At 44.6% G+C, this 14,082-nt stretch overlaps 1 protein-coding gene across 1 annotated transcript; it reads left to right on the top strand.

The window, feature by feature from the left end:
- The first annotated feature begins 8,352 nt into the window (after positions 1–8,352).
- fzd1 (frizzled class receptor 1) lies at positions 8,353–13,691 on the top strand. Its single transcript, XM_033012591.1, has one exon. It carries the CDS (start codon positions 8,657–8,659, stop codon positions 10,376–10,378), a length of 1,722 nt encoding a protein of 573 aa, XP_032868482.1. The 5' UTR covers positions 8,353–8,656; the 3' UTR covers positions 10,379–13,691.
- Positions 13,692–14,082: the final 391 nt, after the last annotated feature.

Raw genomic sequence — 14,082 nt, 5'->3', positions numbered from 1 at the left:
CAAGTGGTGTTAGGTAAATTGAATGGATTAAAGGCCGATAAATCTCCAGGGCCAGATAGGCTGCATCCCAAAGTGCTTAAGGCAGTAGCCCCAGAAATAGTGGATGCATTAGTGATATTTTTTCAAAACTCTTTAGATTCTGGAGTAGTTCCTGAGGATTGGAGGGTAGCTAATGTAACACCATTTTTTAAAAAGGGAGGAAGAGAGAAAACGGGGAATTACAGACCAGTTAGTCTAACATCGGTAGTGGGGAAAATGCTGGAGTCAGTTATTAAAGATGGGGTAGCAGCACATTTGGAAAGTGGGGAAATCATTGGACAAAGTTAGCATGGATTTATGAAAGGTAAATCATGTCTGGCGAATCTTATAGAATTTTTTGAGGATGTAACTAGTAGAGTGGATAAGGGAGAACCAGTGGATGTGGTGTATCTGGACTTCCAGAAGGCTTTCGACAAGGTCCCACATAAGAGATTAGTTTACAAACTTAAAGCACACGGCATTGGGGGTTCAGTATTGATGTGGATAGAGAACTGGCTGGCAAACAGGAAGCAAAGAGTAGGAGTAAACGGGTCCTTTTCACAATGGCAGGCAGTGACTAGTGGGGTACCGCAAGGCTCAGTGCTGGGACCCCAGCTATTTACAATATATATTAATGATTTGGACGAGGGAATTGAATGCAACATCTCCAATTTTGCAGATGACACGAAGCTGGGGGGCAGTGTTAGCTGTGAGGAGGATGCTAGGAGGCTGCAAGGTGACTTGGATAGGTTGGGTGAGTGGGTAAATGCATGGCAGATGTAGTATAATGTGGATAAATGTGAGGTTATCCACTTTGGTGGCAAGAACATGAAAGTAGACTTTTATCTGAACAGTGGCCGATTAGGAAAAGGGTAGATGCAACGAGACCTGGGTGTCATGGTACATCAGTCATTGAAAGTAGGCATGCAGGTGCAGCAGGCAGTGAAGAAAGCAAATGGTATGTTAGCTTTCATAGCAAAAGGATTTGAGTATAGGAACAGGGAGGTTCTACTGCAGTTGTACAGGGCCTTGGTGAGACAACACCTGGAGCATTGTGTACAGTTTTGGTCTCCTAATCTGAGGAAAGACATTCTTGCCATAGAGGGAGTACAGAGAAGGTTCACCGGACTGATTCCTGGGATGGCAGGACATTCATATGAAGAACGACTGGATAGACTTGGCTTGTACTCGCTAGAATTTAGAAGATTGAGGGGGGATCTTATAGAAAATTACAAAATTCTTAAGGGGTTGGACAGGCTAGATGCAGGAAGATTGTTCCCGATGTTGGGGAAGTCCAGAACAAGGGGTCAATGTTTAAGGATAAGGGGGAAGTCTTTTAGGACCGAGATGAGAATTTTGTTTTCCCACACAGAGTGGTGAATCTGTGGAATTCTCTGCCACAGAAAGTAGTTGAGGCCAGTTCATTGGCTATATTTAAGAGGGAGTTAGATGTGGCCCTTGTGGCTAAAGGAATCAGGGGGTATGGCGAGAAGGCAGGTACAGGATACCGAGTTGGATGATCAGCCATGATCATATTGAATGGTGGTGCAGGCTCGAAGGGCTAAATGGCCTACCCCTGCACCTATTTTCTATGTTTCTATAATGGATTTTACTACTAATTCAAGAAATTGCTAAGCAATTTGTTCTGCTGTGAGGAAATCATGTCAAAGATTGACCTTGTTAATTCAGAATTCATGACAAATCATTACTGTATGTTACAAAATACTCAACCACATGACAACATTGCAAATGGATATGACCATACCTAAAGCAAGCTGGATTTATGACCCAGAACATGGATTTATGGAGTTTAGATTTTCCAACAATGGTTACTCTCACTGCATTACCAACTAAAACAACATTCATTCTATGGGTTCGAAAAAACGAGGATCAAAAAGTCTAATTTTATTTTAGCCTTGGCATGAAATCTGTGGTCTGGATTTTGCTGTTGTAATGATAGTGAAACTATCCGTCTTTGCTGTCATTAGTGTGAAATCGGCAACAACTTTGGGATTTCCACACATGCATATTTCAATGCTAAAATCTCAGTTACTGTGAGTGATTCAACAGTTCCCATAGCATGTGCTGTTTTGCAGTCGTCTCCGATGCAATCAAAGGGAATTGGTGATTTGATAGATTTCAGGTTTGAAGAATGAAACTCTCTGTAAAATATCCTGAAAAGGTTACACTTTGTTAAAAGATATGAATTTTGAATGACATACCATGTCATCACTGCTGCATAGCAAACTCTCTAGCCCATAAAAACGACTCTCATGCATATGAATTGCAATTCCATCAAATATTTCAAAATAATTTACGTTTTTGGTTTTTGACTTCACCCTTAATCTATATTATTTAAAGTCTGATCTTGACCATTTCCTGTTGTTCTGTATATTGCTTTTAGAAATAACGCTGCCACTTACGGCTGTGATTTTTGGCCATCTTACCCCCTCCGCTGCGCAGGACAAGAGGATTTTTCCCATCGATGAAAAATAAAAGAGTGTTTAAAAAATGTTAAGATTCTCTCTCCTGAAGGCACCTTCCAGAGGGACTATAAAACCTGGAAGTGTTGAGTGGCTCAAGAATGGCTACAGTGGGGCGAGAATAACTCCAACCCTACCACTCACAAGTCATAGGAACAGAATTAGGCCGCTTGGCCTATTGTGTCTACTCTGCCATTCAATCATGGCAGATCTATCTTTCCCTCACAAGCCCACTCTCCTGTCTTCTCCCCATAACCTTTGATATCCTTTATAATGAAGAATCTGTCAATCTATGCTTGAAATATACCCACTGACAGCCTCCACAGCTGACTGTGGCTATGTATTCCATAGATTCATCACCTTCTGACTAAAGAAATTCCTCATCTCCTTTCTAAAAGTACGTCATTTTATTTGGAAGCTGTATCCTCTGGTCCTAGACTAACAAACTCGTGGAAACATCCTCTCCACATCCACTCTAACCTGGCCTTTCACTAATCGGTAAGTTTCAAAGTGGTTCCCCCCTTATCCACCTAAACCCCAGCAAGTATAGGGCCAGTGCTAACTGGCCCTCTCGCTCACATCAGATCTACTTTGTTTTTCAGGGTCTGAATCCAAATAAGATCCATATTAAATTCCAGACCTAGATGTACTGCGCCACCAAACATCTTTCACTATAATATGAATACCTGACTGAGATTACTGAAATATTAGTGAGGGATTCCCAGCTGAACTAATGCTATGAAGTACTATGGTTATTGAGAGTAGAAAATGATTAAATTTGTCTAACTTTATGCTTAGCTTAAAGGGAAATATTTGCCATCAGAGAAAGTTAAACCCTAGCCACTTTTTGTAAAAAATGACCTTTCATGTATTTTTTAATATACCTGGAGCATTACCTCTGTCTTGAGGGTACCAGAATGTTTCAGTGCTGTTAACTTTTGATTAAATTATTTATATAAACATTTCTGCTCCTTACCAATCCAAGGATTGGGTACTTTTTTTTAAAGTGCATAGGTGCAGTTGAGAATCAAAATACTGCAGGTGCTGGAAATCTGGAATAAGATAGAACATCTTGCAGATGCGGTTTGAGGTTCCACCAACTTCAAAAGTGCATCTGTGATACCAGTGCCCAAAGAAGAATAGAACAGAATAGAATAGTTTCTTTATTGTCATTGTAATATGAACCATGTACAACGAAATTGTAAAATGTCAGCCAGTCAGTGCACCATTCAAACATTTCTAAAAGCTAACGATACATACAAGGTAAAATATTTAAAAAAAGATAAACAACTAAAATAAATATCATAAAAATAGCACGCATAAACACCCAGCCCTACATCCTTCTGTCGATTTCACAGTCTCTTAGTATGTATCGCCCCTGCGTTCCTTGGCGGCTACATTTAGTGCCTTTATAGCAGTGGGGTAAAAACTGTTTTTAAGTCTGTTTGTCCTTGTCCTTGTAGATCTGTACCGTCTGCCTGATGGTAACAGTTCAAACAGGGAGTGTCCGGGGTGGGAAATGTCCTTTATAATACTCTGGGATTTTTTGATGCAGCGGGAACTGTGTAAGTCCTCCAAGGTAAGGAGAGGGCAGCCGACAATCCTCTGGGCGTTGTCAATGGCCCTCTGGAGCGCTTTCCTCTGAGCCGCTGTGCAGCTGGTGTACCATACGCATACACAGTATGTTAGGATGCTCTCAATGGAGCACCGATAAAAGGACAGCAGCAGTCTCTGAGTGATGTTATTCTTCCTGAGCACCCTCAGGAAGTGCAGTCTCTGCTGGACCTTTTTCAGCAGCGCAGAGGTGTTCACGCTCCACGTCAGGTCCTCCTCAATATGGATTCCCAGGAAGCCGAAATCCGCCACCCTCTCCACACAGTCCCCTCTGATAATTAATGGCACCATGTCCGTTTTATTCTTTCTGAAGTCTATTATTATTTCCTTTGTCTTTAAGGTGTTGAGGAGCAGGTTATTTTCTCCACACCACACTGTCAGCTGCTCCGCCTCATCCCGGTAGGCGTACCCGTCCCCCCCGGAGATGAGTCCCACCACCGTAGTGTCATCCGCAAATTTGACAATGGTGTTGCTGTGGTGGGCGGGGGTGCAGTCATGTGTGTAGATGGTGTAGAGCAGAGGGCTCAGCACGCAGCCCTGTGGAGAGCCGGTACTGAGGCTGAGGGCCGTGGATGTGTGATGGCCCACTCTGACTCTCTGGCTGCGACCCGACAGGAAGCTACTTATCCACATGCAGGTGGAGTGTGGAAGTCCCAAGTCCCCCAGTTTGTCCACCAGTTTGTGGGGAAGGATGGTATTAAAGGCAGAGCTGTAGTCCACAAAGAGCATCCGCACGTAGCTCCCCCGCTGCTCCAGGTGGGACAGTGCAGCATGGAGAGCTGTGGCTACAGCGTCCTCTGTAGATCTATTCGCTCTGTACGCAAACTGGTGGGGGTCAAAGCTTCGGGGCAGGAGTGATGTGATATGACCCCGGACCAGTTTTTCAAAACACTTCATCACCACTGGTGTGAGTGCGACTGGCCGGTAGTCGTTGAGGCTGGAAATGTGGGGTTTTTTGGGCAAGGGGACTATGGTTGCGGACTTCAGACAGGGTGGAACAGTGGACTGGGCCAGAGACTGGTTGAAAATCCTCGTACAGACTCCAGCCAGCTGGTCAGCGCAGTCCTTCAGCACGCGTCCAGAGACGCCGTCGGGTCCAGTAGCCTTCCTTGGATTGATGGCCAAGAGTATGGTGACTTGCCTTAATGACAAGCATCCAGTAGCACTTACATCAACTCCAACCTCATCTATTGCATCCGCTGCTCTAGTTGTCAGCTAATCTACATCGGTGAGACCAAGCGTAGGCTTGGCGATCGTTTCGCCAAACACATCCGCTCGGTCCGCATTAACCAACCTGATCTCCCGGTGGCTCAGCACTTCAACTCTCCCTCCCATTCCGAATCCGACCTTTCTGTCCTCGGCCTCCTCCATGGCCAGAGCACCACTGGAAATAGGAGGAACAGCACCTCATATTCTGATTTGCACCTTAGCGGCATAAACATTGACCTTGCTGTCTCCTCCCCTTCACAGCTCTCCCTCAGCCCTCGGGCTCTTCCTCTTCCTTTCTCCTTTCTTCTCTGCTTCTTTGCTAATGCACAGCGATCCTTGAATGACTAAAGTCGAGGCATCATCAAATCAACGTCACTTCTGATTGAAGTCTTGCTTATGAAGTGCTGTCAGGGTCGATAAAAGAGGGCCAACGTTTGTACAAGCAGCAAATAGCTCATTATTTCAGTTTAGTTGTGCAGTTTAGTTTATTGTCACGTGTATCGAGATATAGTGAAAACCTTCTGTTGCGTGCTATCCAGTCAGCAGAAAGACAATACGTGATTTCAATCGAGCCGTTTACAGTGTATAAATGTAGATTTCAGCACTATATTAATGAATAAAATGACAACATATTTGGGAAAAAGATCGCTGCCTTATCTGTAATCACACAGATAAAAGGTAAACCATTCGGGGGTAAACAATAGAGACTGCAGATGTTGGAATCATGAACAAATTAAAAACAAAGTGTTGAAGGAACTCAGCTGTTCAGGCAGTATCTGTGGAGGAAAATGGACAAATGACGTTCCGGGGTCGGGACCTTGAGGGCAGTAGGCATATAAACATGGTCAAAAAAATGTGTGGCGGCCTGCAGTGTGTATAAACATTGTCAAAAAAATGTGTGGCGGCCTGGAATTAGTTTACCGTAAATGAATTTAGGGAATTGTTTATTGCTTCATCTTGAAGATGTGGTAACGATCGAAGTGTTAAAAACACAAACTGACAGGTCCAGCTACGTGTTCTGGCTTTCAACAACATCAACAAAGTTAGTGCACTAATTTTCGACGTGCATGGTAAATGCTGAAGCGCAAACTGCCGCCATTTAATGCAATATACCTTCCGCGAGTTTTCACATGAAAAATAGTGTTTTGGGTTTAAACGGAATTTCGAAGGCAACACAACTCGGTTCAGCCGCAGGTACAGTCATAACACCTAATCTCCATGACTGCAAGTAAAATCTGCAGCACGTAATTTCCTTTGCACTCCCTGGAAAGCAATAAAGGAACTCTCACTTGTACGTCCTGCAGAGAGAAATAATGCGAGAGTCCCTAGGATTATTCTCCTGTAGCTCCACTCCTCGGGCTCCTCTTTGTTTTAGACTATCCTGGTACATCAAAACAATTTCGCAGTCCCGACCACTTCAAGATTCAAGATTCAATCTATTGCTGAACCCTGTCTGGCTTTAACGTTTGTACCAGAGCGAGCACAGAGCCGGATCTCCTTGTAATTGTCCCATCTTCACGAAACTTTTAATCTCCCAACCCCTTTACTTTCCGAAGCTTTGTTTTAATAAAGTAGTTCCCTCCAGGCTCGGGTCACCCATGCTTTTTTTCGTGTTTGTGTTAACAACAACCTCCGCACCATCTTTGTGATCAGGTCCCCCCACCAAAAGAAAATCCGGACTCCGTCCACAGCCCCATGGCTGTGTGGTTCAGTATTAATGTCCCAGTGAGCCAGTTTCCTGGAATTCAACAGCCTGACCTAAAGAGGCCAAGGGTCCTTGACGCCAGCTGGGGATTTGACCTCTGAAACTACACGTTCTCAATAACACTGAGCAACTCCCCCCTCCCCGCCCGAGGGAGGAGGAAGTAGAGGGGGGAGGGGGAAGTAGAGGCGGGAGGGGGAAGCAGAGGGGGGAGGGGGAAGTAGAGGGGGGAGGGGGAAGTAGAGGGGGGAGGAGGAAGTAGAGGGGGGAGGGGGAAGTAGAGGCGGGAGGGGGAAGTAGAGGGGGGTAGGGGGAAGTAGAGGGGGGAGGAGGAAGTAGAGGGGGGAGGAGGAAGTAGAGGCGGGGAGGGGGAAGTAGAGGCGGGAGGGGGAAGTAGAGGGGGGAGGGGAAGGGGGAAGTAGAGGGGGGAGGGGGAAGTAGAGGGGGAGGGAGGGGGCGAAGGAGAAAGGGACGGAAGAGGGAGGGAGAAGGATAGGGGATGAGAAGTGGAAATGGGGGGGGGGGGGGGATAGGATGGGAGAGGGACAGGGGAGGTAGTTGCTTTTAGGAGGGGTGGAGGGAGATGGGTAGGGTGGAGGTGGGGTCTGGAGGGGGGTAGGTAGGCTGTAGTTGCCAGTTGGAGGGGAATGGGGAGGGGGGGCAGGGGGAGAGGGGGTGAAGAAGAGGGGGGGAAGGAGAGGGGGAGGAGAGAGGGGGGAGGAGAGAGGGGGGAGGAGAGAGGGGGGAGGAGAGAGGGAGGAGGAGAGGGGGGAGAGGGAGGGGGAAGGGGAGGGGGGAGGGGGGGGGGGGGGGGGGGGGGAGGGGGGGGAGGGGGAAGGGGCGGAGGAGGGGGCGGGGGAAGGAGGGAAGGAGGGAAGGGGGAAGGGGGAAGGGGGAAGGAGGGGAGGGGGAAGGAGGGGAGGGGGAAGGAGGGGAGGGGGAAGGAGGAAGGAGGGAAGGAGGGAAGGGGGAAGGGGGAAGGGGGAAGGGGGAAGGGGGAAGGGGGAAGGGGGAAGGGGGAAGGGGGAAGGGGGAAGGGGGAAGGGGGAAGGGGGAAGGGGGAAGGAGAGAAGGGGGAAGGGGAGAGAGGAGTTGCCAATCTACCAGCACCGGGCTCCGACACTCCCGCTCTCTCCAACAAATGCTGCCAATTATTTAAATGTCCCCACGGCTGCCAGCCAATGGCAGCGGCCGCCGAGGCTGAGCGCGGGGATTGGCTGGCTGGCGCGGGGATTGGCTGGCTGAGCGCGGGGATTGGCTGAGCGCGGGGATTGGCTGTCTGGCTGGCTGGCGCGGGCGGGCGGTTGTAAGGGGCCCGGCTCTGTTTCTAGGCGCCTCTTGTCCCCGCAATGCGCAGCGGACGGCGCGGGGCTCCTGGAAACGGGCGGCTGGGTTGTGGGATCCGGGGCAGCGACACCGACACCAATGGACAGCGGAGCCCGAGCCGGAGCGGAGCTGCTCCACTTCACGCTGCTTCCCTTTGGCATCTGAATCGCCTCAAAATTACACTCGCCTTTTCAAACAAAGAACCGTAAGTTTTAAAAAGAAAATCAAAACTTCTCTACTGAATGCAGTAAGAACAAAAAAAAACATTATTTTTTTTCCGGAGTGCACGAAGTAGTTTGAAGCGATGGGAAGAGCCAGGGAAAGTATGGCTGTGTGTAATTGTTTCCATCTGGATTTATGCAAACTTGCGAACTCTCGGTGGCTGTTTGTGCTCCATCTGTTCCTGCAAAGTTTGGGTTCCGTGCGACCACAGGGGCAGTACAATGGCGAAAGAGGCATCTCGATCCCTGACCACGGCTTCTGCCAGCCGATCTCAATCCCTCTCTGCACGGACATCGCCTACAACCAGACCATCATGCCGAACTTGCTGGGGCACACCAATCAGGAAGACGCCGGCCTGGAAGTTCACCAGTTCTACCCGCTGGTGAAAGTACAGTGTTCGCCCGAGCTGAAGTTTTTCCTGTGCTCCATGTACGCGCCAGTGTGTACAGTGCTGGAGCAGGCTATACCCCCGTGTAGATCGCTGTGCGAGAGGGCCAGGCAAGGCTGCGAGGCGCTCATGAACAAATTCGGTTTCCAGTGGCCAGAGAGTCTCCGTTGCGAAAACTTTCCCATCCACGGATCTATCGACCTGTGCGTCGGGCAGAACAAAACGGAGAAAGGCAGCCCTACCTTGGATCCCACTCAATCCTTACCCGACGTCGGCACCATTCGCCCTCGGGAGTACCCCAGCCGGGACCAGTTTATTTGCCCCCGGGTATTGAAAGTACCCACTTACCTCAACTATCATTTTCTGGGGGAGAAGGATTGCGGCGCTCCCTGCGAGTCTTCCCGAACCAACGGGCTGATGTATTTCAGCCAAGAGGAGCTGAAGTTCGCCCGGATCTGGATCGGCATCTGGTCGGTGCTATGCTGCGCCTCCACGTTGTTCACGGTACTCACTTACCTGGTGGACATGCAAAGGTTCAGCTACCCCGAGCGCCCCATCATTTTCCTGTCGGGCTGCTACACTATGGTGGCTACCGCCTACATCGGCGGTTTCCTGTTGGAAGAGAAAGTAGTGTGCAACGAGAAGTTTGCCGATGACGGCTACAAAACGATGGCACAGGGCACCAAAAAAGAAGGCTGCACCATTCTCTTCATGATGCTGTACTTCTTCAGCATGGCCAGCTCGATCTGGTGGGTGATCCTGTCGCTGACCTGGTTCCTGGCAGCTGGGATGAAGTGGGGTCACGAAGCCATTGAGGCCAACTCACAGTACTTCCACTTGGCCGCCTGGGCAGTACCGGCCATCAAGACCATCACCATCCTGGCCGTGGGCCAGGTGGACGGGGACGTGTTGAGCGGGGTCTGCTTCGTGGGACTCAACAACGTGGACGCGATGCGAGGATTCGTGCTTGCGCCGCTGTTCGTCTACCTGTTCATCGGCACCTCCTTCCTGCTGGCCGGCTTCGTGTCTCTCTTTCGCATCCGGACCATCATGAAGCACGACGGCACCAAGACGGAGAAGCTGGAGAAACTAATGGTGCGCATCGGCATCTTCAGCGTCCTGTATACTGTGCCCGCCACCATTGTCATCGCCTGCTACTTCTACGAGCAAGCATTCAGGGAGCAGTGGGAGAGGAGCTGGGTCAACCAGGCTTGCAAGAGTTACGCTATTCCCTGCCCTCGGAACCAGCAGCCGCCCATGACGCCGGACTTCACCGTCTACATGATCAAATATCTCATGACACTAATAGTGGGCATCACCTCCGGGTTTTGGATCTGGTCCGGTAAGACTTTACATTCATGGCGCAAGTTCTACACTAGACTCACAAACAGTAAGCAAGGAGAGACGACGGTGTGAGTGAAAGAGAGACGCTTTTCCCTCTGCAATTTTCCTTCCCGAAAAGGGAGGCGTGAAACACATAAACACAGACAGAGTGAAACCCGGGCTTTCGGATGCAACAGACTATATTTCAAGTACTGTATGTTGTTGTAAATAGCATCTGTACATTTTTTTTGTAATTATATATTTGTATTTAAAATATCACCTCCAGAGGTGTTATCTTGTTTCCCCAATTTGTGGAGGTTATGTTTTGTCCCAGAGGGAGGAGGTGGGGAAAGAGCACTAACTATTTCAGTGCTCGAAAACCGTCGTAACTAAACTTACGTAGTCGGACGCGGAGAACGAGCCTGCGAAAAAAAAGTCAGACTTGTAAGTTGATCCCAGTGCCTGCCAACTCGCATGTCTGAATGTTGAACCTTTCGAGAGATAAATTGGACCTGGAGGCAATTAGTCTTACCCCGGAATGAAAGACTTCCCCTGGGTCCTAACGCGAACCAAGTTATTCTTTACACAACCTAGAAAATGTAGAACTTCAAATGAGAAAAAAAGTACGTGTTTTTTTAAAGAAAAGGCGAAGTAACAGCTTACTTTTATTTTTGGGCACTCAGATTACAATCTAACATTTTCTGCGTTCAATTCGTGAAATGCTTCCCGAGTAATAAAACGGATACATTCTGACTGTTTTATTATTGCACACTGTTTTATCCAAAATAAACATTCTACAAACACTGGCTGAAAACAAGAAGGGCACAAAAAGTTTTACAGTTTTAATTAGTTGCCATAATGGTAGACAATAGTATTTTTATTGGCTGGCGTATTTAGAGGGGAGAAAAACCTTCCAGTATTATGCTGATTGGTCCTGTTGAAAGATCTTTCTACGTTTGCTTTTGTTATGATTTGGCATTGCTTTCGCGTTTTGTTAGCAATACAGCAAACGTTGTTTTTACAGCAAAGGGTAAATAAATTGTTTAGAAGACTGAAACCGGGGAGAAAGTGTTCTTAACAGACACTGACCAGCTGAATAAGGCAAAGTTAACATTCCTTGGCAGTGTGTTTTTTTGGTCGTTTTCTATGACAAACGGGAATGTTAGACTTCAAAAGCATGTGAACTGAATAGAGTTTGAGCTGAGGGTAATGTTCAAACCCATATAGGTAGTGGTTGGTGTGGGTTGGAGCAGAATATGGTTCAGTCAGTGTTTTATTAGAACGATAAAAATCCATTCCATTTCAAGTGAGTGGACCACAAATTATCTGTAGAAATATTGTGTAGTACCAAATCCAGCATGTTTAATCTGCTGAGTGAAATGTGGACTATTTCTGTCAGAATATTCCAACCCCTTTTTTTCCATTGTACTATATCACAAGCATTTTAGTACAAACGTTTTAAGGCACCATAACTGCACACAGGCATTTTTTTAAAATTGTGTACTGTATTTTCAAATAATTTGCATGATTGTTATCAAATAATTAATAGGAGACTGTAGCCATAACGACGTACAAGCCTGTACTCGTGGTTCACATTCATTATTGGCTTAAGTCCCTGATGAGCAAAAAAATGTCTGAACTTGGTATTCATTTATGCTTGTTCACCATTACAGAATCCTTTATATTTATAGAGCAATAGAAAGTTTATATATTCCATATTTTTAATTTCTCTGAAATAAAACTTCCAAGTTTTTGTACAAAAATTGTGTCTGCCTATGTGTCCTTTAAATAAAAATGAACACACTATTATGTAGCATCATAACATATTATACATACAACTTGGTATTAAATTCAGCCTGCCAGAGGAAAAATATTGTTTGGTTTGCTGTTTGCCAGATGGTGGTTAGTGACCAAAAAAATGTTTCTTGTGCTTATTTGCTCATTGCAATCAGAATTATTACATAGTGTTATAAGTGAAATTATTTTCATAATATTAGTCCATATGCCAATGTTGCATATTATTAATAGATCTAAAATTAAACAAAACAATTAACATTAGTTTCTATGGTTTCCAATAAACAGATTACACTTCATAGTTTATCCAAATATTTAAAACACATTTTAGTAGTCCTTCCCTTCCTAAAACTGTTATACATCAAGTGTTTGTTTTTCTGCATTTATACAATATTTGAGTAATTTTTAATTTGTTAATTTGATAATTTAAGATTAAATTTTAACCTTTCAAAATGCTTAAATATAAACAGTAGAAAGTAATTTTGGAATTTTAAAGACAATTGCTAGTTATTTCTTAAGGGCTAAACAGAAAATACCAGCATTTATGTTGCTGTTTGAATATAGACGGATCTCATATAGTTTACGTATTGGAACATTAGAATATTCTGCAAATTAATTTGAAAATTCTGGGATTTGTTCTGCATTATTTTCTAGTTCTGCTTTTACATTTAGAGTTAGTTTAATCAAATGCAATTTTAATTAAGACAAGTAATAATCTACATTCAAAACCTTTCCTAATTTTGAATTGACAGCACCATTTTTAAACTCAGAAATTTTGGAAATTGAAATGGTGTCATTTAATTATCTGGATGTGTTTTAGCATATCACATACTATGGTCTTGCATTCTCTTTCATCTGTGATACAAACTCAGAATGCTGTAATTGATAATAGTCCATGTACAGTTCTAATTTTACTACAATAGCCAATATGGTTTTATGAAAAAATCTGTTTGCATTTATCAAGGTCATACACACCAGCTACTTTGTGATGCATTTCTAAAATGGGTAAACCATTTTAAATTCTTTAATCTTTGGATATATTTATGCATATTCGATGCAGGGGAACAATCTAATCCTTGTTTATTTCCTCTGGGAGTGGCAGATTATTCCTTGCACGTGTCAAATTTTGGGAGCAAAAATTCTGGTATACCATTTAGATCCTAAATTTGGAAGTTGGTCATTAAATAGTATTTCCATAAACATGATTTAACCTTCATCTTTAAATAGTCGGGCACACTAGTAGTTCATTTTTGCATTTAAGACATGTCATTTTAAACTTGTCCAGTGCAAATTGCTGAAAACCGAATTACTCTGTACGAAAGCAATGCATGCAAATTTTTTAGAGTGGTACTCACATGTATAATTCATGCAAATTAGACGTTATAAAATTAGCCACATTTAAGTCCATTTATTAACTATATTTTAAAAAAACAAAACAAATTACATCATGGCCATAACAAACATGTGGAGAAGAACAGCTAATTAGTATTCCATCCTAATTGTCGCATATGTTTCATAGAAAATTGATGTATAACATAGAGCTCAGCTCGCCTTATGTTTAAAAAATCCTTTGTTAACTCAATACTTACATTAAATATTACGAGACAATTCACATCCGTGACTTTTTATTAATTGTGATGTAAAGCAAACTATTAACATATATTTACATTTTCAATTAGCCTGGTTAGTTTTTTTGATTTGCAATAATATTATTAAATAACATGCAACAATATTTTAGTAAATTGTGAGATGAATAAAATTCCAGGTATATTAGTTAATGTCAAATCAGTTGAACATTTTCAAACTGGCAATAAATGTGTCTGTCTTAACATAAGCTCTGTGTTACTGCTGTAAGATAAGGTTGTTGTCCCTGAAACAAGTGACAATATATGACTATACATTTGGGACTGAAATCAGTAGATAGAAAATAATTTTACTCCCCTATCAATCAAATTAACACATCAGACAATAAAACTTTGTATGATAAAGAGCATCAATTCTAT

Source organism: Amblyraja radiata, chromosome 2 (genome assembly GCF_010909765.2).
Source record: "Amblyraja radiata isolate CabotCenter1 chromosome 2, sAmbRad1.1.pri, whole genome shotgun sequence".
Taxonomy (NCBI): domain Eukaryota; kingdom Metazoa; phylum Chordata; class Chondrichthyes; order Rajiformes; family Rajidae; genus Amblyraja; species Amblyraja radiata.
Note: the sequence above shows the minus strand (reverse complement) of the source record. Positions and strands in the feature narration are given on the sequence as shown.

Coding starts and splice junctions, on each gene's coding strand:
- fzd1 (XM_033012591.1), top strand. CDS start 8,657: ATGGGAAGAGCCAGGGAAAGTATGGCTGTGTGTAATTGTTTCCATCTG.